Consider the following 26,007-nt stretch of genomic DNA (forward strand, 5'->3'; position numbering starts at 1 on the left):
CTGCATTGGATTCGATATCCCTAAGCATTCTACCATAAAAAAAAATTAGCATATGCATAATTCACCTTCCAAAACTCATCCAGATCTAGGGACTCCTCAGTTGATCAATGTTGGAGGTGCCCGCTGCTAAGAATTCATGGCCGAAACTATAGTGAAGTTGTTGCCCCTTCATTTCCAACATCCTAATTCACAATTAATACAACTACATATAACAATTCAACCTAATTCTTAATTCACAATATTTAGCTAATAACTTAGCCCCAATTAATCCTCAAATCTGGCTGAAACAGTGTTGCTTGATCGGTACAAGGATTCTAGCCAAGAGCTTCACCTCAAAGTAGAGGGAAAGATCCGACAATAACCCTAGAGATAGAGGGTTAGCCAGAGGGGGTTCGAGGTCAGAGCCGTGGCGCACAGATGCAACGATGGAAGATTAATGGCTAGGGCATGGAGATGGCTGCTGGATTATGGCGTCAAGTAGCCAGCATTGGGGGCAGAGATGGCAGAGGAAGAAGGTGGTGTCTAGGTCAATCCCATGGCGGGGTGAAGGACACACTAAGCCGGCAATGGGCTTCTGGTGATCGTCGACGGCGATGATGCTGGATTACGCAAGATTGTGCCACAGTAGAGAGGGGTGACACCTCCTTGCTCTTGCCGAAGATAGCCCGTGTAGAGAAGGGTGGCTCAGAGATGATGGTGGCAGATTTTGAGGGGAGGAATGTGTCGGCGATGGTGTTCAGGGGAAGCGGAATCGTGAAGGAGGTGAAAAGGAAGTGTCGGCGATAATGAGAAGGGAAACTTAGGTTTAAGTATCTATAAGCTAGGTTTTAATCAATCAACTATATGTTAATTTAATTAATCAATTCATAACTAAATGGGTATTCCAAACAGATTTTCTTTTAGGCCTAATTGATTCATCCCCTTAAACGTGTCATACGAACTCCGTTTAATTCCCGATTTTTTTTTAAAAAAATCAATAAGATTATTTCTTTAATAACAATTATTATTTGATTATCGGATCTTACAGACTTACTCCACTTGTTTTTCTCCTTAAGGGCTATCCAGACTGTATGAGCCATAAGATATAACTCATATTTAAAAACTAGGTCATCAACCATTGAACTAATCCATTGAACTAATCAATATGCCCTTTACGGTGGAGTCCTTTTTCTTCCATGTCTTATAGGCATCAAGATCTCGTTTGTTTTGTGTGGTGGGATCATCTACATGTTCTTCTATAACCTGATTTACAACCTCAATAACTTCTTGTTCCTCAAGTATATATTGTATTATTCTAAGGTGTCAGATCTTATAGTTATCCCCATTAAGTTTCTCTCCCTTATTGAGTTCAGCTATAATATTTTTAGTTGCCATGATCTAACATAAATAAATGCATTATTTAGTAATTCAGTGTATTTCACATGTATATAATTTATGATTAATTCAATATTAATTTGAGTTGGTTTACAAAATCAAGTGGCAATTATGTTTCCACTCATCATTTGTATAATCTAATTTAACCAACATTGATCAATACTATTATACATATTCCATCAAATAATCTAATCATTAAGTAACAAATCAAGAAATTAACTCATCATTTAAATGAACTAATCATTCTTTTAAGACATATTGTTAACATATAACTTTTTTTTCTTGTTTGTTAACGCATATTCTAATATTTTATAAAGTAATATTGTTCGTATATAGCAACAGTTTCAACTACATGATTTTATTAAACTTATTGGGATAATACTATTCGTACATAACGACAACAACAACAACACCCTAATAAGCTAGATAAGTTAACACCACTACCACAAGGACAAATATTAGTGTAGCGGTCATCACTATCCCTTTCATCTTGGACTTAATTAGGGAAACCTCAGGTAGACCAATTTCAAGATTCTCAATAGGATCTACATTCGAATCCTCTTGTGGATCCTCCTTAAACTCTTTGGGATCCTCTTAATCCACATGGTGAAGTAGCTCGACACATAACTATGCATATGAGATTCTCCTTTCGGAGAGCCCTCATAAATGGTGTGCTACTTCATTGAGGTGTATCGATAATGATCAAACAAAAACTCAAATCCTATAATTATCTAGGATTGGAAACTGATCCTGTCCGAATGCTGAATCAACGGACGCTGGGCACGGGGCGCTTTCCGACTGTTGACGTGGATCTTTCGACTGGTAGCACGAAGCTCCGGCGAACCTGCACAGAAGTCGGGCCGGGAAGGGGTTCTCGGCGGCGACCCTCCGACGCTCAAGTCAGGCGAAGCTCAAGAGAGAAAAAGTGGCTCCAAAACTAGTAGAATGCGTACCTCCGGCGAAGAATGAGGGCCTTTATATAGGGCAGCGAAGAAGCGAGTGTACACATATCGAGGTGTACACGTGTCCATGGCTCATACCCTAGTAAGGGCTTGTCAGTTAGCTTACCTAACCCATACTGCTACAGTCCAAACATGTCCTCGATGGGACAGTGGAACCCCCTGTCATAAGATTTGGAGTATGGCCTACACGTGAAACATACCTGCTGTCAGAAAAAGATGTCCCTTGTCCTTTTCCCCTTTACTCCAGCTCTGGCGTCCGGCCGGACAGCTCCCTCAACATCCGACCGGCCATATACGGTGGTTTACTTGGGGAGATTCTCCATCACGTGCTTTGTGGAGACTATTAGCAGTATGTTACCTTATGGCTTTGGCCGAGTGTGCAGTTCGCTCGGCCCTGCGACCTTCTCCACTGAGCGCCGGAACCCTGATTTCGACAGGGCGCCTTTAACCATCAGCCGAACACCGGCGGTCGGCCAGCCAATCGAACCCATCCCTCTCCGGACGTTCGATTCCACCGGCCGGCCGGCCGGCCGGTCGGACCCGGCCCTCTCCGGATGGACAACTGCCACTTTGACTTCCACGTGGCGTTGACTCCACAGGACGGGGTCCCCTTTTCTTACTACCGGATCACTTGCCTCCCCTTCAAGTCTAGTCGAAGGAGGCGAATAGTCCGACTGACTGGACAACGAAGCTAGCCGAACGGCTCCTCCGTGCTAGTACCCTCAGCTCGGCCAACCATAGAGATAGCCTTAAGCGAATCAACACTGGCATTCACCGGATCTCCTCGTGTTCTGTGCCAATCTTCGACATTAAGGTTGAGCATGCTTTCATTAAATGCTCCGAATGATTGAATGCCACGTGGAGCACTGCCATCAGCGTACGACGGCGGTGGCATGGTGTTTTGATGTGATCGAAGCGATTCGAAATGGACGGCTCGATGCATGCTTTGATTCCCGTGACCTGGATCCAACGGTGGAGGCCGCCCGGCCTTCACCCTATAAATTCTTCGTTTCCTTCTCTCCCTCACTTGCCTTCGCGATTTCAACCACTGCCCCCTGCGTTTTGGAGCTCCAGTGATCCTGTTTCTGCTCTCCGACGCTCTCCGGCGCCTTTTCCTTGGTCCCTTTCCCTGCAGTAAGGTTTTATATCTTTCCTTCCTCCTTTCCGGTGTTTCCTCCGCATTTCTTTCTCAGCCTCGATCCTTGAAACCTCCTTTCGTTTGCTGTTGTTTTTCTCCGGCCTTTTTGCCTTTTGATTCCTTCCGATCGGCCCATGGCTAGTTCTTCTAATCCCGAAGACCAGTCGCTCGGTCCATGGTACACCACCATGCAGTCCCGATTCGATCGGCGTGATTTTGATATTCTGACAGACAATTTCGAAATCCCCGAAGATTTTGAACTTCTTTTAGCCGGTCCTTCCGCTCGGCCGAACAGGCCGCCGCGCGGAGCTTTCTGTGTCTTCCGAGACCAGTTTACCGTCGGTCTGCGTTTTCCTGTACATCCTTTCATCATTGATGTCTGTAATTTTTTCGGTGTGCCGCTCGCCAGTTTAGTACCCAATACCTTCCGTCTCCTCTGCGGTGTTGTTGTTTTGTTTAAGATTCACAACATCCCCCTCCGACCGGAGGTCTTCTTTTATTTCTATTACCCCAAGCAAGCCGAGTCGGGCACCTTCATGTTCCAAGCTCGACCCGGCTTGGTATGTTTCAACAAACTTCCTACTTCCAATAAACATTGGAAGGATTATTTTTTCTACATCCGTATGCCCGATCAGGCCACCTTCCCGACAAAGTGGCAAGTCAACTTGCCCCCCACTCCCGAGCTGAAGAAATTCAAGACCCGACCGGACTATCTCCACGCCGCAAATATGCTAGCCGGTCTGTGACTTGACATCAATAAGATTCTTCACGAAGGAGTGATGTACATCTTCGGCCTGAGTCCTATACGGACTCCCCTTCCGACCGGCTTCGGTAAGAACTTTGGTTGGGCATTTGCTTTGATTGCTAACTGATTTCTTTTCCTTTCTTTGCAGCGGACATCGTCATGGATTCGGTCATGGCCGACGTTTTGAAGAGAAGGGCGGCAGCGTTAAAAGCCGCGGCTGCCAAAGAGATGGAAGCGTTGGGTATCCAGCCGGTCGGATCCCATGAAGGGGAGAGCGGGACTCAAGCTGAGTCGGCCGCTCAACCTTCTCAGCAAAATGTGGTCAGCGGAGTCACCCCCCTGGAGAACCAACTGCCCCCGAGGAAGGTTTCGCTCGGGAGGAGGAGCAGCCCTTACAAAAGAGGCGTCGAGTGGAGCTTCCCCTGCGCTCGGCTACCTCAGCTGTCCAACCCTCCGAGCGAGACACTGCAACCGCTCGAGGCAAGGCGCCAGAGGCCGAAGCCATTTCGTCTGACCGAACGCCTTCTGAATGGGATGAGTCGGCCGCGCCAATCGAGGCTGTTCCGGTCAGCACCCTTCCGCCCGTTCGCCAACCAGTCCAACGCTCGACCATTCATTCGCAGTTTTCTGCGCCGGCTTCTGATCCCCTCCCGACTGTCGGTCGGACGACCCACGGCCCTGGCCGCACGATTCGGGTCACTCTTCATCTCCCAACTGAAGAGCTGCTGCCAGAGGCCAACCAACCGATCACGCCCGAGCACACTATCACCCTGAAGGGGCCTCTCGCCGAGATGTGGGCCGACGCTCGGGCACGCGTCACCCTGATCCCCATCGGGAATCTGGCTAACAGCCATATGCAGCAGGCCACGGGGGTAAGTTTGTAATCTACCAAGTTTTGTCTTCCTTCCTCCCGATCGGCCACTAACAGCTTCTAATTCTTCCCGCCAGAGATGGGTAGAAGAAATTGTGATTTCCAATCGCTTGGCCCTGGTGGATGAAGAGCTGCGACAACTGAAGGCAGCGGTTGGTCCGTCCGGCCTTCAGGGCCCTTCATATTCCGATCTGCAGAAGGAGCTGAAGAAGGCCCAAGATATGCTGGCGGCCGAACAGAAGAGAACAGCCGACCAGGCTCATCATTTGGCCGAGCTCGAGCGACAAGTCAAGTCGCTCGACCAAAAATTTACCCTGGCCACCACTCAGAAGAATACGGCCATTTCTGACTTGGAGAAGAAGAATGTGGAGGCTCGAGGCCTGGAGCTGAAGGTCAAGGAGTTGATGGAGCAGCTCGACCAAGAGAAAGTGAGCCGCTCGGCCGACGCCACCAAGCATAAGGACGAGTTGACCACTTTGCAAGAATCTCTTGCTGCAGCTCAATCGGCCTTCAAAGAGTACCAAGAGGCTGAACCGAGTCGGGTTGCAGCTTTAAGACAAGACTACATCCGCTCGCCCGAATTCTCGGAGAAAATCTGCGAGCGGATGTACACAGCTTTCAACTTGGCCATGACTGCCACCATGACCTATCTGAAGTCGAAGGGCCTTCTTCCGGAGTCTACCCATATCCCGGCCGGCGATCAGGTGGCGCTTCTGGATAACATCCCAAAGACCCTATATGAATATATTGAGTAGTTTCTGTAATTGGGCCACTCGACTGGATGTCATCTCTTTTTGTAATTAGGCCGCTCGGCCTAAAGTTTTAACTTTAATGCAATGTTCTCTTTGTATTCGCTGTCTTTTTACATAACCAATATGTGTGTTTATCCGCTCGCCCATTATTACTCCTTATGCCGCCAAAAGTGATTTTCGCAAAGTAATCATCATGATCTTCCCGCTTGGTGGGTTTATAGACGCCGGCTCGTCTCTCGATATTTAACGTCGGAGCTCAACGGTCTTCCGCTCGGAAGTTTATAGACGTCGGCTCGTCTCTCGATTTTTAACGTCGGAGCTCGACGGTCTTCCGCTCGGAAGTTTATAGACGCCGGCTCGTCTCTCGATATTTAACGTCGGAGCTCGACGGTCTTCCGCTCGGAAGTTTATAGACGTCGGCTCGTCTCTCGATATTTAACGTCGGAGCTCGACGGTCTTCCGCTCGGAAGTTTATAGACGCCGGCTCGTCTCTCGATATTTAACGTCGGAGCTCGATGGTCTTCCGCTCGGAAGTTTATAGACGCCGGCTCATCTCTCGATATTTAACGTCGGAGCTCGACGGTCTTCTGCTCGGACGTTTATAGACACCGGCTCATCTCTCGATTTTTAACGTCGGAGCTCGACGGTCTTCCGCTCGGACGTTTATAGACGCCGGCTCGTCTCTCGATTTTTAACGTCGGAGCTCGACGGTCTTCCGCTCGGAAGTTTATAGACGTTTGCTCGTCTCTCGATTTTTAACGTCGGAGCTCGACGGTCTTCCGCTCGGAAGTTTATAAACGCCGGCTCGTCTCTCGATATTTAACGTCGGAGCTCGACGGTCTTCCGCTTGGAAGTTTATAGACGCCGGCTCGTCTCTCGATATTTAACGTCGGAGCTCGACGGTCTTTCGCTCGGAAGTTTATAGACGCCGGCTCGTCTCTCGATTTTTAACGTCGGAGCTCGACGGTCTTCCGCTCGGTTGGAGTTTCTCTTTTCCTGTCGTCTCGTCTAGGCATTTCGTCCAAAGAAGATCCCCGATCTCTATGAGCTGCTACGGCTTCAGGGGTACGGAATAGGGCTCGATGAAATGCAACGGTGGCCGGCGGTGCTTCCGCTCGACCACCAGACGCTGACGTTGCTTGCTGCTCCGGCCGCTCGGCTGTTGCTTTCTGTTTTTACTCCACAAGCTTGGCGGCCCTTATCTTGATTAGAGCGTCGAGTTCCTCATTAGAAAGCGTCACCGTGTGTTGTCGTCCAGCCTCCTCCATTGTTTTCGTTCGGATGCAGGAGCGTTCCCACAGACGGCGCCAAATTGATCCTGTCCGAATGCTTAATCAACGGACGCTGGGCACGGGGCGCTTTCCGACTGTTGACGTGGATCTTTCGACTGGTAGCACGAAGCTCCGGTGAACCTGCACAGAAGTCGGGCCGGGAAGGGGTTCCCGGCGACGACCCTCCAACGCTCAAGTCAGGCGAAGCTCAAGAGAGAAAAAGTGGCTCCAAAACTAGTAGAATGCGTACCTCCGGCGAAGAATGAAGGCCTTTATATAGGGAAGCGAAGAAGTGAGTGTACACATATCGAGGTGTACACGTGTCCATGGCTCATACCCTAGTAAGGGCTTGTCAGTGAGCTTACCTAACCTATACTGCTACAGTCCAAGCATGTCCTCGATGGGACAACGGAACCCCCTGTCATAAGATTTGGAGTATGGCCTACACGTGAAACATACCTGCTGTCAGAAAAAGATGTCCCTTGTCCTTTTCCCCTTTACTCCAGCTCTGGCGTCCAGCCGGACAGCTCCCTCAACATCCGACCGGCCATATGCGGTGGTTTACTTGGGGAGATTCTCCATCACGTGCTTTGTGGAGACTATTAGCAGTATGTTACCTTATGGCTTTGGCCGAGCGTGCAGTCCGCTCGGCCCTGCGACCTTCTCCACTGAGCGCCGGAACCCTGATTTCGACAGGGCGCCTTTAACCATCAGCCGAACACCGGCGGTCGGCCAGCCGATCGGACCCATCCCTCTCCGGACGTTCGATTCCACCGGCCGGCTGGCTGGCCGGTCGGACCCGGCCCTCTCCGGATGGACAACTGCCACTTTGACTTCCACGTGGCGTTGACTCCACAGGACGGGGTCCCCTGTTCCTACTACCGGATCAGAAACTATTCTTGTTCAAATTTCCATAATAATTAATCGAGTCGTCCAATATGTCTGCTAACCTCGTAAACTGGATCATACTCTATCTCCTCAATCACCTCCCTCAACTCATTCCATCACACATTGTGACAAATCATCATGTATACATCCTTGGCATTTAGAATTGAAAATAATAATATTAATACTAAGTCGACAACCTAGTAACAAAACTAGTTCTTTTCAACTCACACATATGCATAGAACCAATATATAGGATCCATAAGCAAATAAGAAAAATAAATTTCCTTTATTTGAGAAGCTCCAGTTGACTAACACACAGGACCGGTCAATTAGGAAACTAGATCTTAAGCATTAGCTTATTCCTTTGTCCTCATTAGAACTAATTTAATTGGGATGCTCAGTTATTATTGTTTAACCTAAGTTCATTTAAGTTTAACTCAGATTTATTGATCAAACTAAGGTTCATTTGATCAATCCTAGCCCATTGGATAATTTGGCTCAATTTTGATCAAATCTAACATATTAGAACAAATCTAACTCACTTGATCAAATCTGGAAAAGGTCCAGTCCAATTAGATTCAATGCTATTTTATTAAATCAAACTGATCTGGTTAAATCAACCAATGGTTTAAACCAGATCGAAGTCTAAAAGGACTAACCTGATCTAGTTAAACCAACCAATAATTTAAACCAGATTTTAGTCTAACTGGACTAAGCTGGTCTAGTTAAACCAAATAATGAACCAAAACTGGTTCAATCTAAATTGGTTCCAACCAAACCATTTAAAGAAGAGAAAAAAAAACTTAAAGAAAACTTTTTTTTTGCATGAGAAAAACTTCTCATGCTTTCTCAGTTTTTCTTTTCTTTTTTCTTAAATCAAACTTTTTCTCAAATAGTGAATTTGATGAACAAAGTTATTGTTCTCCTTTCTTCACTTTTCGTGATTTCACTAACGCGACTTCTTTGTCGTGATGAATGTTATTGCCGGACTATCGATCGTCAGGCTCCCAATGTGGTTGCCGGCACTCTCCGATCACGGAAGCTGATCGCCAGCCACCTGATGTGGGCGTCGACGCCCGAAACGCGCGCATCTGCAAGACGTAGTCGCATCCTTCTCTACTATGACAAACGCGGGTTCCGGTCTTTGGGTCGGTCGTAGGCTCGAGACGCGGTCGCTAGTGCGCAACTGTGAATATGGAAATCACAACATTGTCATGATTTCCTGGCATTATGCAGATCTATTGCTTGGGCATAAATTTCAACAACCATCATGATTTCTCAGTTCTATTCCTCCGGTTTCGTGCTTTCAGAACTACATAGCTCTGATACCATTATCGATCTAAATGCATGAAATATAGAAATACAAAATCTGTAAAACTCACAGTGATCTCTCGTAGTAGATTTTGATCTTCGCTTGTTGTCGGAAGAACAATCACGAATGAATCGAAAAGCTCTTCAAGGTTTCACAAACCAAATCCCTCTTACGCCTTGGATGTTCTTCTTCTTTGCAAGACACACAATCTCGACAGAATTCTGACAACACTTCCGCTATGCCATGATCTCCTCCACGTACACAACACAACAACCTTCTCCTAATGCTTGCATCTCCCCTCATGTACTAATTATCTTGGGCGTTCTTTTATAGAGGAAGATGGCTCTTCCGCTACCTCCATTAATGGAGGAAAGTGAAAGGGTTGAAAGATGAAGGAGAAGAGACACCCTTTCATCTTCATAGCTCCTATAGTACCTGCCCTTTTAATACCAAAGAAGGATGAATCTTAGCATACGCGTGGACAACAAAACCATCAATAAAATCATTGTCAGGTATTGTTTTCCCATTCCTCGATTAGATGATTTGTTTGACTAGATTAGTGGATCTACTATGTATACTAATTGGATTTGAAGAATGGATACTATCAAATTCGTATCAGGAATGGGGATGAGTCGAAGATAACCTTTAAGACTAGGGAAGGATTGTATGAATGGCTAGTGATGTCTTTTGACTTATTTAATGCCCCTGACACTTTCATGTGGGAACAAAAGAGTAATTTAATCTTTTTTATTATTTTTATTGAGTTTAATTTTCTATCTCTTGGCATTCTATGGAATCAACAGGGTTTAGAAGATTATTTTCGGTATTCATGCGTTAATCAACAGAATCAATAGTTATCCGCTGCATCAATTGATATCAGAGTGAGATTGATCTTGTGGAGTCAGACGTCATCTTCTTCTTCTGGAACAACTAGTTTTGTTTTTCTATTTCCTGGTATTCGTACGCGAATCAATAAGGTTTAGAAAATTACTTCCAGTACTTGTGGATGAATCAACAGATTCAATAGCTTTTCACTTCATCACACCAACAAGACATTAACACATCGAAACTGCTTCTGATGATGATATGACCAGTAATTCGAGAGCTAATTCTCTCCACCATGGGGAGAATGATGTAGGAAGATTCAAATATCTTTTTATTATTTTTAGTAGTTTATGAGTTTTTTGATATTTAGGGTATTTTTGGTATTTAGGTTATTTTAACCATTTTTATTTTTTTTATATATTTTTGAGTCTGATTAAGATTTTTTAGATTTTGAATCTATTAAGAATTTTCCCTTCCCTATTAGAATTTTTTTTCCTTTCTTTGTGTCTTATGGTTTGAAGTTTATATAAATAATTATTTGGGTTGATATAAGGGAGTTTTTTATCAATAAGAATTTGCAACCGCATCATGTTTTCCCAAGTGTCAAGTTTGGTTGTCTATCGCCTAGTATTCTGTGGAATCAACAGGGTTTAGAAGATTACTTTCGATATTCATGAGTGAATCAATGGAACTGATAGTTGTTGGTGCAGGGGGCACTAGACGATCGAACTTAAGTTTTGATTATGGTAAAGAATCCAAAGTTAAGGTTACTTGTTGTCTAACAAGTGTGATTAAGCTTGTAGAAAAGTCCTAAATGGTCTTAGGCAAAAGTCCTAGTGGATTCTAGGTAAGTGGAAAATCCTAGGGAGAGGTAACCCTGGGTTCTGGGGGTAGTAACCCTAGGTTTAGAAAAATCCTAGGGGAACGTAGCTCTAGGTCCTAGGGGTGGTAACCCTAAGTTATGAAAAATGGTAGGGGGAGGTAACCCTAGGTCCTAGGGGGTGGTAACCCTAGGTCATTGAAGTCTTGGCGGGTCGAGCTCTTTGGGTGAAATCCTATAGTTGGAGATTCTAAGTGAAAATTCTGGTGGTCACGGACCAGGTGAAAGTCTAGACGGGTCGTGAAGTGGATGTTCATCATAAAGACCTAACGTCTCGGGTGCTGAGCAAAAGTTTAGTCAGTCTGGAGGACTGGTCTAGCAAAAGATAAACTCTTCTGAGAGAAGTAGATGAGGACGCGTTCCCCGTTGAGGGAATAGTAGACGTCGGTTCGACCTAGGGTTTCTGGTGAAATTTGAAAGTCAAAATTGGATAGTCCGATGACTGTCAAAACGGAATTTACTTCACATGTTATCTGCCTATTTTCTAATGTTTGTTTTGTCGAGAACTAACATATTGCAGGTTGAAGAGTCGGCCTTGATCGGTCAACCGAACTTTTAGATCGGTCGACCGAACCACTAAGTGAACAGATCAGATTCCAACTCACAGTGAAATGTTGACCAAGGGATCGGTCGATCGAACAGGGAAGTTCAGTCGATCGAACAATAGATTAGCTTCAGACCGGGTTGATCGGATCAGATAAGTCAGAGATCATCGGCGGATCAATCGATCGAATGGTGGGATAGGTTGATCGAACGAAGACTCTTATCAGAGCAGAAGCATGTGGACGAGATGTTGGGCAGGTTCAAAGGGTTCGATCGACCGAACGGTGGGATCAGTCGACCGAATGAAGAGTCTTATCAGAGTAGAAGCAAGTGAACAAGAAGTTGGGTAGGTTCAGAGGGTTCGATCACTAAACACCAGGATCGATCGATTGATCAGCGACAAGTCAAATCTGATCCCGATATAAGTGGATCTAGATTGGATCTGGGTTGGCTATAAAAGGAGGGATCGACCGATTGCTTCAACAGACATTCTAAGATGAAGAAAGAACAATTGCTGCTCTCTTCTACACTGCTCCGACAATCGCCGATCTACTGCTATTCTTTATTGTCAGTAAACTTTGTTGTTAATACTTAATCTTCTGTACTCTTCTTTGTAAAGAATTTACGAATTGATAATGGATTGTCTAACGTAAGCGATCAACGATCGCGGGCCTTGGAGTAGGAGTCGTCATAGGCTTCGAACCAAGTAAAACTAAAGGTATTTGTTATATTTTACTTGTTCTTTATTCTGCTGCGTTATTCTGTGTTTTCCGAAACGAGTAAAAAAGTCACGAGTTCTATCCGCCATCCCTCCTCCCTTTCTAGTACGCATCGATCATACAATAGTTATGCAGAAGGATTTGAATATATTTTTTTATTATATTTAGTAGTTTATGAGTTTTTTAATATTTAGGATATTTTTCATATTTAAGGTATTTTAGTAATTTCTTTTTTATATATATAGTTTTTGAATCTGTTTAAGTTTTTTTTAGATTTTAAACCTCTTGAGACTTTTTCTTGGATTTCTTTCGTTTTTTTTTTATCTTAGAATTTAAAGTTTATATAAATAATTATTGGGGTTGACGTAAGGAAATTTTTTATTACTATTATTTTTAACTACCGTCTCCTCTTTAGAACGACGAGTTTTCTTTTTTTGGATATTCTTGCATGAATAAGTAGGAATTAGAACGTCACTTTCGATATTCATGTATAAATTAAGATATTCAATAAGCATCCGCTGCATCAACAAGTCTCTTAGCAATCAACATGGTTAAGCCTTAATCTATGAATTGAAGGCAGCAAGGGGAAATTGTTGAAACTAGGGATGTGTCTCAGATGGACAAATGAAGTGCTCTACTTTATAGAGATACCTTCAGCATGCTATACAAAGACATGTAGGCTCCATTTCAGCATGTCTCAAATAGATTCTTAAACTTGATGCAATGGATCTCCTAGTTTGTGGCCAATTAGCTTGTCTCGAGGAATGATTACATGAACTTATATCTTTTGGTTTGGCAATCTTCAATGATAATTGTCCCATGCTCGAGTGATTCTGGACAAAAGCACATGATTTTGTGATTTAAGTCTATTGAGTTGTATTTGGTCGAGCATTTATATATCATAACATGTCATGTTTTGATCCAAAAGCCTTTGCCTATGTATGCATTGACTTCAGCACATTGTTGGCTCACACTGCCTTCATAACTGATGAGAGAACCACACCATGAACAATCTGAACAAAATGAATGAGACGGACCTACATGCTTTCAGATCACCTGCAAAGAAGAACCACCCACGATGACTTTGTTTGAAAAGATTGATGATAGGTCATAATTAAATGCTATTCGAGTACCCTTTAACTGCTTCAATATTATTCAAATCATATATCCAATTTTATAATATCAAATATTATATTTCTAAAATATACCTCCTCTCTTTATACACGTTCATTTTCTTCAAAACTTACTAATACATCTAAAGGATTTTGAATCATTTCAAATTCAAATCAAAATTAATATACTCTGAAAAATCTACTTAATATATTTATACAGTCGGATCTAAATTTGATAGCATAAATTGAGAACGATAAATTAAATTAAGAGCGTATCTTTAAATTTTAATTTTACTCTACCAATTTAAAAAAATTTTGCTTTTAATTTACGTTATCAAATTCAGATCTTAGAGTATAGATATGTTAAAGAAGATTTTCAGAAATATATTGACTTTCACTTAAAGTGATTCGGAATTCTCTAGGTCTATATCAACTAGTTTAGAATGAAACTGATTGACTTACATCATTTGAAAATTTAAAAATTTGATATTTTTCGAACAAGAAAAGTCCAAAAAAAAATCATTGTTGGTTACTGAGTATCATTGTACTAAATCTTATAATGAACTTGTGACAAATTTTATTAAGCCTTTACAAGTTTAAAAATTCACCGCTCTCAATTTATGCTATCGAATTTAAATATAAGGGCACCGGGCAAGAAATCTTAATTGTAGCCAGGCAAAGAAGTCCTAGTAGGTCGGGTGGACCGAGGGGTAGGAAGACCTGATGGGTCAAGGATCGAACGTGGGAAGCACGTGGTCCTTTGTTTGAGGGGGGATTGTTGGGTTTGCAAGGTTGCAAACATAGTCCCATATTGAAAATACATGGAAAAAATCATGAGTTTATAAGAGAAAATATATCTTTATTGACATAAGACCTTTTGAATAGAGCCCAAGAGTAAAACTATAAGGATTACCTTCTTTTCGGTCCTACATAATATTTGTGAACCATGTTCATGAACAATAATCATTCTAAAGACTTAGTTTATTTTAAGCTCGACTTTTTACTTACAATTTTTATACGGCCTAACCATAACTTAATCCTTCATCTCAATTTTAATATATGATAGATAATTTAAAATATATTCTTTTAAATATTTGATAAAAAAAATTAAAGAAAGTAAATCATAATTCAGTTACTCTTGAACCGACGTCATTCTTATGTTTGCACACCAAATGCAAGGGCATTAACACCTCCAAATTAATGACATTTAATTTTCAAATGTCAACTGCTGCAGGTGAGCCATTCACATTTCTCAGCTTAGTTAATCTCTTAATCACTCCTCTCGGATCCTCTGTCTCAGTTTTTCGCTGTAGCTGAGAGAGATAGATGTGTAAAATGCCTTCTTAACCATTCGATGATTACAAAGATAAGATCAATCCAGTGAGGCCCATAAATTAGAACAACCGTGTACGTTTCTAGTTCCTGATGAATCTCTGAAAAATGTATGTCATCGGTCCACGTCCTTGCTTCGTCGACTGCGAATCCACGCTGTTCAACGCTCGATTTTCTGTAAACCAGAATCACGAATGTGAAGGCTCCAACGAGAGTTGCAATCAGATCGACAGGTCACTGACGCACGCAGTCAATCGTATTTATCAACAGCCACGTAACAAAACATCATCTTTCTTATCTTTTGACTCCGTGAAGGCGTGAATCATCATCTTTCAAAATACAGATACTACATTAAGTCTCTGTTTTTTTTTTTATTCTCCTCTTTTGATATATATGCTCACCAAAACTAAGGGAAAAAATTGCATTCGAAGAAACAGAGATATGGATTGCGATTCCATCTTCTTCTTCTTTCTTATCTTCCTCTTCTCCTCCTCCTCCGCCATGGCTTGTGATGGCGGCATGCGTCGTGCGGGAGCAACGTACTCATCTTCCTTCTCCGATTTCTCTGGTTTGTTGCTGCATGCAGTCGCCTCTGTTTATTTAATTCCCGAAGGAATTGCGTTGAAGTTTCCTTGTCCCTGTAGCTGGAGCTTGTGGCTACGGATCCATGGCCTTGAGCTTCAACGGCGGCTACCTCGCCGCTGCGAGCCCTGCCCTTTACAGAGGCGGCGTTGCCTGTGGAGCATGTTTCCAGGTGCGATGCAAGAACACGACGATTTGCAGTGATGAAGGTGCTAAAGTGATCCTCACCGATGTCGATCGCCGGAAAGAAGGTGCAGAATGGGTTCTCAGCGGACCTGCTTATTCGGCGATGGCACGGCGTGGGATGGCCAAGGTGCTGAAGAAACTCGGCGCTGTGGATGTGGAGCACAAGAGGTAATCCTGTAAACGATTTTGTGCTCAGGCAAACTGAAACCTTTCTTAATTTCTCCTAATCGATCGATTTGATTCCTTGTGATGAGCAGAATTCCATGCGAGTACAGTGGCAGGAACTTATCCGTGAGAGTGGAGGAGAAGAGCAGAAGGCCTGATTATCTGGCCGTCAAGTTTCTGTATCAAGAAGGTCCAACTGACATTGTGGCAGTGGATGTAGCGCAGGTAAAAAAAACAAACGCTTAATTTAAATTTATTTGATTGTTTGAATTTTTTTTTATATTTTAAATTTATTTAGTTGGTATTCAACTTGATAATAAATTTGTTTATTTATTTTGAAATTATTTATTTATTTATTTAATATATTAATAAAAATTTTATTCATGAACATCTATGACAGTTTTTCATGAATATTAATGATTGAATATATATGTATTCAAATTTGTTCGTTTAATTTAATGAGTTATTTAAGTTTATTCATTTAATTAATTTTGTGTATATTAAATATGAACATATTATTATTAAGTTAAATATTAAATTTATTCACGAATGTACGATTCATTTATAATCCTAATTGGGAGAAGACCGTTTACCTCTAAAATTAAATGCTTCTGATAGGTTGGGTCGTCAAATTGGAAATTCATGAACCGGGACAACGGACCGACCTGGAGCATAGATCTAGTGCCGGTCGGGCCACTGCAGATTAGGCTAGTAGTCACCTCTGGCTACGATGGGAAGTGGGTCTGGTCTCGGAAGGTCTTGCCTGCCGACTGGAGTTCCGGTTCAGTTTATGATTTAGGGGTTCGGATCACGGACATTGCTCGGGAGGGAAGCTCGAGCTCCTGATTTTGCAGCAAGAAGTACTAACCAAAGTTTAGCTCGCCCTCCTAATTCTAAGGTTTGTTGGCTTGTGGACTAGTTATCGAGAGTCGAGAACACAGACCAGACTAACTCAGAGTCCAAGCTTTTCGACAGCTATTGCAGAGACCTAGATCATTTGTTGCGATATTAGTCGACTGATTTGATATGCGGTAGAATGCGGTGTGCTAGTTGTATCTGTTTTTGTCTGCTATTTTTAAACTGTATTCTACTTGCCACTATAGCTCACTACACAAACTCATTGCTCTAACAATTAAGGATTATTGGTTGTAAATTACTCCCAAGAGATTAGTAGTAATGCCACCTAGAGAAGTAATAAGTAGATCATAATTCAAATTTTAAATAAGACGAGGTTTACCTGATAAACCTTTTAGTTTAGTTAGGTGAAATTTGTACACTTAAAATTATCAAAACTAAAAATTATGTTCACGATAATGGATGAGGTCTTTATCATAATTTCATGATTAATTTTTCATGTCCATTATTTGATTTGAGATGTTAGCATTATAGATATATCAAAAACAAAATCATATGATTGTATCTAAAGATCTAGTTATCTATCATCTTGTAAGCTAAGGTTAAAATTGAAATCTAATGCCATGGTAAATAATGGATGACCTGAATTCATCACTAAAATCATTGCTTCTTATTTGTTGTCATAAGAATTCCTACAACTACAGCTTATGATCTTCTGTCTGGGGTTGGATAACAACCAAATTCCTTCTTAACGGGGAAGAGAGGAACAAGAAAGAGAAGTCAAAGATAAAATGTCCAAATGAATTTTGACCTTTTCTTTATATACTGATGCTCATCTTATAAGAACCATTTATCATAAAAGTTCATAACCCATTAACAGTCCATTAATATTAATGATCGGATATATTAATGAATTAGATTATTAGATCTACATTCACATCCAATTAAATTAAACCTCTTTTATTACAACAAAAGGTGAAGTGTGGCCTCTCCCGGACGACTTGATACTCACTATAAGGGAGTAAATTATAGGGGTATTATATTTATTCTAACACAATAACCCTTTACATGAGAGAGACCAAACATCCAACAAAATATTTTGCACCAGTTGAAAATTGATCTCAAGATCTATTGGAGTAATCACACCAATGTAGGAATCAACTGCGTCAATTCGTGAGGGCACTTAAACCCCCTTCATAAATCAAACATTAGATCACTTTATTAGCCCCCAAGGCGTAGTGCGAAAGGTGGGCATATAATACTAGTGTAATAGTAAGGGGTTAAATCTCACAGGAACTCATGATCTAGAATTCACCTCATCATACTCCTCCCACCTGTGTACCTAACTTTATCCTCCTCTATATTTATAAGGCAAACTCTAGGAGAACATTGAAGTGGTGGATCTATTTTTTTTTTTTTTTATCACTTCATTGGATTTAATTCCTTTGTATTTAATTCCTTTGTGACAAATTATTGTTTGTTATTAATTTCGTATTAATCTCGTATTAATCCTGGACACTTAAATCTGAGATTTTTCCACAAATATACGAAACCAACGTTACTAGGCTATCACACGAATGAACACTAGGAATATATGGATTGGTAAGGGTTTAGGGACTCAGTTGGTTCGATACAAAGCATTTTTAAATATGTACTATTATTATTTTATTATTTAAAAATTATTAAATCAGCATTCCTATTATAGTTGTTTTTTTATCAAAATTACTGTCTTAAAGTTGCTTTGATCATAATAGCTCAAATTTAAAGCTGTTTTGACCAAAATAATCTCACCCTAAGCCACTTTAACTTAAGTAGCTCCACTTTGAAGCTATTTTTGATCCATCTTTAATTAAATTTTCTTCAAGATAACTCCCTTTTAAAGCTATTTTGATATAGTTTTGGTCAAAATAATATCATCTTGGAGTTGTTTTGTACAAAATTACTCCAAAAATAATGTTATTTTATATAAAAAAAAACCAATCCCAAGATGATGTTATTTTCTACAAAGGAATTTTAAAAAGTTGAACATGAAGCACAAAGGAGTATGTGTGATGGTAAGAGGCGAGACAGATTTTCTAGATAACAAGAGTTCAAATCTCACCCAAAGTCTATAATAAAAGGAATGTAGATACATCAAATCAATCTAAAGGATGCATCAGAGATCTAGTTGTCATCGTCCATACTACTACATTGGATAGAAAACTGAATACAACGACAAATGAAGGTTGACTTGAATTCATCGCATTAGTCATTGATCTTACTTGTCGTCGGAGTTCTTCCAAGCGCGGAATAATCTTCTGCAAGATTGGACGGCAACCTTATTTGCTCAACATCTCCACAATGTACGTAGGATCCAATTGTGTATATACTTGAACACACATCAAACTCCCTACTATCGATGTATAGTAAAATTACTGCATTTTCTTAATCTCAAGTTCATGACATGGACATTGTTGCAAGTTAAGTCTATCACCCTTTGACATAGGAGTGTCACCAGGAGTGTAATTCTGCATGGTAGATTGAATGAACACCTTTTCTATATAGATCTTTTGTGATAGTTCAAGTATGCACCTTAAACGATTACGAACAATCTGAATGTCTAAGACAAATGATACATCACTAAGATCCTTCATTTCAAATGCACCGTATAGAAATGACTTGGTTTCTAGTAACAGACTCTTATCATTGTTTATAAGCAATATATCATCCACATACAATACCAGTATAATAAATTTGCTCCCACTAAACTTGATATACAAACAGTGATCAAGTGGATTCTCCTTGAAACTGTATGAAGAAACCACTTGATCAAACTTTCGATATCATTGACGAGATGTCTGCTTTAACCCATAAATGAACTTCCTTAGTTTACATACTATGTACTTTGAATCTCCCGACTCAAAGTTCTCCGGTTGCATCATGTATATAGCTTCTTTAAAATTTCCATTAAGAAATGTAATCTTAACGTCCGTTTGGTATAGCTTTAGGTCATAATGAGCTATAAGTGTCATGATTACCCTAAAGAAATCTTCTGTCGAAACTAGCAAAAATGTCTCCTTGTAATCAATATCCTCCTTTTGAGTGAATCTCTTTGCAACGAGGCATGTCTTATACTTTTTGACATTGTCGTGTGAATCCTGTTTAATTTTAAATATCCATTTACAACCAACATGTTTCACACCCTTAGGTAATTTGACAAGTTCCTAAATGTCGTTATCTTCCATAGACTTCATCTCTTCCCTCATGCTTCAATCCATTTTTATGGATGAGGGAATTATTTGACTTCTTGGATGATGTGAGATCATCTTCTAACCCTATGTCAAACTCACACTCTTGAAAATATACATAATCATGAGACATCATGGAACTTCTTTCTCTAATGGATCTCCTTGGTGGTACTTGATCTTGAGGTGGTAAACAATCATTCTCAACCGTAGGAGGGAATATCTCTATGTAAGATGATGCGCCTTCAAATGAATAGGAGGTGACATGGGAATATTGTGGTCAACTACCCCTTCGAGTTGTATAGCTTCAACTGTATATGGAATGATAATCACAACAGTTACCATATTAGGATCACCAATATTTTTCTCAAATGATATTTTCCTAACTTCATTACTCCCACAATCCTCAATAAATTTGGCATTTCTCGTTTCAAAAAAGGATCTACTCAAGAAGTTTTAAAACTTAAAACCTCTTGAGTTTTCAAAATATTCTACAAAATGACAAATAACGGTTCTTAATGTTAGGATCGGTTGAGCTAGAAAGGGAGGGGGGGTGAATGGCTCACTTCGTTTTCTTGATCAACTTGATTTTGCGCAGCGGAAACTCGAAAGCAATGCTAACTCGGATATTTACTTGGTATCCACCTCCCCAAGGAGGTGACTAGTCCAAGGATCCACACCACTCACACTCTACCACTATCAAAAACCCTCCTTCTCGGAATCACACCGAAGGTGGAGAAACCTTACACAGTTACAACCCTCCTTCTCTAAAGTAAAGAATCACACTCACCACAATGAAGAAGAAAAGAAATATTACAGACTTGAGAAAAGGCTTCTTCTTCGCTGAGTGAGATTTGAGAAGGTAGCGAGAAGGAGATTTCGAACTTGAGCACCTTTTGAAGATCTTGAGCACTTGAGAGATTTTAGACCTTAGAGAGCAATGGAACAGTATTTCTTTGTTTTCTTGTTTCTTTTCTTTTTCTTCCATGCCTTTAAACGTTGAGAAAACTAGTCGTTTCTCACGTAGCCGTCGCCGTGAATCGATCGAAGTCATATTTGGATCGATTCATAAGTATCCGTTGGAAACCATCGCGTCACGATCAACGGCTTAGATTGATTCACTTGAGTTTGAATCGATCGGTGCAATTCTTGAATCGATTCAGACCACTGCTCGTGAGTTCGCAGCTTTGTGAATCGATCGCCCGATCGATTGAGTAACCTCAATCGATCGGCTGATCGATCCAAAGGAAATCTGTGCTTCGCACAGAGGCTTCCTGGATCGATCGCTCGATCGATTGGATTGCCCCCAATCGATCGGTCGATTAATCCAGAAGCATTCTGTGCGTCGCACAGAAGCTTCCTGAATCGATTGTTGGATCGATTGGTTTTCCCCAATCGATCAGCTGATCGATCCAGAAACATTCTGTGCTTCGCACAGAAGCTTCCTGGATCGATCGCTCGATCAATTGGTTTTCCCCTATCGATCGGCTGATCGATCCAGAAGCACTCTGTGCTTCGCGTAGATCCTTCCCAATCGATCAACCGATCGATTGGCTTCCTTACAATCGATCGACTGATCGATCTAGAGGCATTCTGCCTCACAGCCGTGTCTAAATCGTTTTTCCAATCGATTTCTGATACATGAGGGATCATGCATTCAGCTTTATGACCTGCAGGAACTTCTCTTGCCAAGAATCCGGTCCTCGACCTTCTTGGACTTCTCTTGCCTTGCATCCGGTCTTCTGACCTGCAAGGATTCTTTTGCCAAGAATCCGGTCCTCGACCTTCTTGGACTTCTCTTGCCTTGCATCCGGTCTTCCGACCTGCAAGAACTTCTCCTGCAAACTCACACTGTATGTTAGATCCAACGTATTAACCTAAACTTAAATAATTGTCAACACATTGAAACTTCCAGGGCATGATTGCACCAACAATCTCCCCCTTTTTGATGTTTGACAATCTATTTAAGTTTAGGTCAATTTCCAATATACCATAATAATACAATTGATAAATAATAATTGCAACAACGCTGAAAATCATAAGCAGTAAGTATGAGCATACACAGTAAGCTTGAGTTTCAATTTAAATTTTATTTTGCATGAACTTCAACATATATCTCCCCCTTTGTCAAATATCTAAAAAACAGAGCTCCCCCTCAACATGTGCACTAAGCAAACACAATAACCCAAGGAGTACTCCCCCTAAACCACACAAATATTAACAAATTGTAACCACGTGAATTGTAGAAACAAAATAAAGGATAGACATAAAACTCGATAATTTGTACAATAGAATTCACATAACATAAGGACTCCATAAGTCGATGACCAAAAGAGAGTTCACATAAGGACTCCATAACAACCATCCATAAGTCGTACAAGAGCATATCACAAAGAGACATAAAACTCGATAAGATCATCGCCCGAAGGAGGGGGATCAGCAGCAGCAGGAGGAGGAGCCGAAGTAGTAGCTGGAGCAGAAACCGCCGCAGAGTCAGCACCAGCAACATCCTCAGCCTGGGGAACGGGAGCTGTGGAGGGAGCAGACTGAGACAGATTACTCGTCACCCAGGAGCTCACTAAATCCACTAATGTATCCATAGTCGCCTGCATCGAAGTCTGTCGATGGACCATGGTCTCCATCATGGAACGCAGGTCGGCTACCTCCATGGTCAGCTCCTCCAGGCGAGTGTCGACAGTCTCCTCGAATGTCGGAGAAGCTGGCTCGGGGATATCCTCCTCAGCATCATCTGCCGCAGGAACCAATGCCTGTGCATCCCCCCTGCGGCGAGCCCTGGGTCCCTCACTAAAAGCACGTCCATCGCGCCATCGAACTCCCGCTGGACCACCAACTAAACCCGTCTTCGTGAAGGAACGGGAAGAAATCCGAGAATAAGCCACAGTCATGTGCTCCAGCTGTCCCCGGGAGACATCTATCTTCTGGGACTCCAGCCAATCTGTGATAAGATGCCCGAAAGGCATATGTATCGTCTGCTGTATGGGTTGGGTAAAATGAATGATGCAATGAAAGATGTTCAGAGCGATGTTGATGTCAAGAGAGTGACGAATGGCATAGAGGGCAAACATGTGAGGAGGTCGCAGAACGGCTAAGGCACGAGAAACAATGGGGAAAAGGCAGTTGATGATCACTTTAAACAAGGCATTGTTTTCAGCCGACAACTCAAGCGAAGAAAATTTTGTGATTTGAGCATTTGGTCCATCCGGACGAGGACGACCAAAAAGAAACTGATGCATGGATGCAATGCTGATATGCTCAAAAGGTGGAGGCAGCTCATCGGGAAGAGTGGGATAAAAGATAAAATCATTGTTGGATGGTAGACAGTCAAGGAAAGATCGAAGAATCTCATAAGAGAAGTCCAAGCTCCGTTTTGCAACACGAGTGCGATAATTTACACCATCAGAAGTGTGCAAATTATTATAAAATTTGGAGACAAGACCTACATTGACATCCCTCTCACAGGTTAACAAAGAGTCAAGTTTATAATGCTTGAACCGATTATAGGTATCAAAACAAGATGTCCTATAGTATTGCAAATCAACGAATCTAGGGGTTATAAGTTTGAAGGTGTTTTTGCTAAAGGCTTGTTGCATTGCAGCATTTGGAAATCTTGGATCAGTGGGAGGTTGAGGATGTGAGGAAGGTACAGACGATCCTTCGCCCGATTCACGAACCTTTTGTTTCTTTCTGTGGGGTAAAAAAAATAAGAGATGGCACACGGTTTGGCAGTGCAACAGGGAAGGATATGCAAAAATGCAAGGGAAATGCAGATAATGCAATGCATGAGGGATAATGCAATGCACAAAGACACACAAGACACATATAGATTAAGTCAAATATAGGAGCAAAAACCCAAAAAAAAAATAAGAAGAGAGCAAAGAAATTTACTTAGGGTTAGGGTTTTGAGTCCGCATGTTGTGTGAGGACGCGGAGACGAGGAAAAGAGGCTGCCCAGGACGTCGAGAGAGAAGGAGCAGAACCGGACGAGAAGTGGAAGAGCTCCCCTTCGCCGGAGAAGCACGTCGGAGTGAACGAGTGAAGCAGACGAAGAATCGCCTGGAAAATCGCCTAGGGCAAGACAACGTTGAGAGAGAGAAAAGGAAGAGATGGAATAAGTGGATCGATTCGGATTTAGGGGTTTAAGATGGGTTTTAAGTTCTCAATCGATCGACCGATCGATTGAGAACAAGTGAATCGATCGGTCGATCGATTCACGACGCTTCTGTGAGAATTTGAACAGGCGTCTCAATCGATCCAACGATCGATTCAAACGGGATGAATCGATCCATTGATCGATTAAAATGCCTTATGTGAAAATCGAAAGAGCATCCCAATCGATCCATTGATCGATTGGAATGGTCTGAATCGATCCATTGATCGATTCAGATGTCTTCTGGAAAAACTTGAGTACGCGTTCTGTGGTTAAACGAAAGTGTGTCGTAATCGATCCATTGATCGATCCAAACGATCTGAATCGATCCATTGATCGATTCAGATGCTCTCTGGAGTGAAATGTGAACCTCCCAATCGATCGACTGATCGATTGGGAAGTCTGATATTTCTACATTTCTGAAAACCTTTCAGATCCAAGTTTTGGAAATGCACAAATAATTATATATTCCTCTAAAAATCACGAAATTTGGTGTAAACAGTATTTATGTCTCATATTATCACGAAAAAATAAAGGTTGACAAAAAGCGACACTCGCTAGACAAGATTTACACAAAATAAAAATTGTTGAAAACATCAATGATTCTAGTGAGTCTTATCAAGGTTTCAAAAATAAGTATGGTGCCTATGGTGAGTTTAAAAATTTCCAATCATAATCGTAGGGCAACGTGCACATGATTTGTACACGTGCTTTCCCTATGATTGGACAAATAAATGTTTCATATGAAAACCACTTTTCTTGACCAAAATAATGCATCATAACAAGCATCATGACCAAGATAAATGTCCCTAACCTCTCACCCCATCTAAATCATATTAAGAGGACAATCCATGTTCTTGTGAGAGGCAATGTTAAGGTGAATAAACCTTAAAGAACTCTACCTATGAAGTGATCATGAAGGATGTGATTTAATCAATACAACACATTCCCAATTTCCTTCTAAGAAAGCTAAATTTAACTTCGGGAAGAGGTTTAGTGAAGATATTGGCTAAGTTTGATTTTGATCCAACATAATTTAAAATGATATCACCTCGAGTGACATGATCACGAATAAAATGATGTTTAACCTCTATGTGTTTCGTTCTTGAATGATGAACGAGATTTTTGGTCAAGTTGATTGTACTCACATTATCACAAAGAACTTAAACATTGTTATAAGTAAGTTTATAGTCCTCTAGAGTATGAGTCATTCATAATAATTGTGATACACATTCTCCCATGACAATATATTCCGCTTCGGTTGTGGAGAGAGTTACACAATGTTGTTTTCTACTTGACCAACTTACCAAAGAGGACCCTAGAAATTGACAACTACCACTCATACTTTTGCGATCCAATTTGCATCCGGCATAATCGGAATCGGTATAGCCCACTAGGTCAAAAGTTTCGGTTCTAGGATACCAAAGACCAACATTTTGAGTTCCCTTGAGATAACGAAGAATTCGCTTAACGACACTCAAATGTAACTCCTTGGCACAAGATTGATACCGTGCACATATACCTACGGCAAAAAGTATATCAGGTCTACTAGTCGTAAGATAGAGAAGACTCCCTATAGCACTACGATACACCTTGAAGTCAACTTCTTTCCCTTCAACATCTTTATCCAATTTAGTACTAGTGACCATGGGAGTAGATATTTTCTTTGCATTTTCCATTCCAAATTTCTTAAAGATCTCTTTGACGTATTTAGATTGATGAATGTAAATGCCTTCTTTTGTTTGCTTAATTTGTAACCCTAAGAAAAATGTCAATTCACCAACCAAACTCATTTCAAATTCACTCTCCATGTGATTAATGAATTCATTTAAATAATCTTTATTTGTAGAACCACAAATAATGTCATCTACATATACTTGGGCCACAAACATATCATTACTACTATTTTTCAAGAATAAAGTGGGATCAATTTTCCCTCTATGAAACCCTTTTGATACTAGAAATGTTGACAATCGTTCATACCAAGCCCGTGGAGCTTGTTTTAGCCCATATAAAGCCTTTTTAAGTTTATATACATGATTTGGATACTCCAAATTTTCAAACCCCGGTGGTTGCTCAACATATACTTCTTCTTTTATAACA

The 26,007-nt window shown here is 41.3% G+C and overlaps 1 protein-coding gene across 1 annotated transcript; it reads left to right on the forward strand.

The window, feature by feature from the left end:
- Positions 1 to 15,075: 15,075 nt before the first annotated feature.
- LOC121987524 (expansin-like A2) lies at positions 15,076 to 16,893 on the forward strand. The gene is made up of 4 exons (XM_042541289.1): positions 15,076 to 15,292; positions 15,369 to 15,660; positions 15,750 to 15,882; positions 16,276 to 16,893. Exons 1-4 carry the CDS (start codon positions 15,118 to 15,120, stop codon positions 16,501 to 16,503), a joined length of 828 nt encoding a protein of 275 aa, XP_042397223.1. The 5' UTR covers positions 15,076 to 15,117; the 3' UTR covers positions 16,504 to 16,893.
- The last annotated feature ends 9,114 nt before the right edge of the window (positions 16,894 to 26,007 follow it).

This window comes from Zingiber officinale, chromosome 5B (assembly GCF_018446385.1).
Source record: "Zingiber officinale cultivar Zhangliang chromosome 5B, Zo_v1.1, whole genome shotgun sequence".
Lineage (NCBI taxonomy): Eukaryota > Viridiplantae > Streptophyta > Magnoliopsida > Zingiberales > Zingiberaceae > Zingiber > Zingiber officinale.

Excerpts from the sequence above, each read along its gene's own strand:
- LOC121987524 (XM_042541289.1), top strand. The coding sequence starts at position 15,118 with ATGCTCACCAAAACTAAGGGAAAAAATTGCATTCGAAGAAACAGAGAT. Across the intron at positions 15,661-15,749 it reads GTGGATGTGGAGCACAAGAG|AATTCCATGCGAGTACAGTG; the intron begins GTAATCCTGTAA and ends TGTGATGAGCAG. Across the intron at positions 15,883-16,275 it reads TGGCAGTGGATGTAGCGCAG|GTTGGGTCGTCAAATTGGAA; the intron begins GTAAAAAAAACA and ends TGCTTCTGATAG.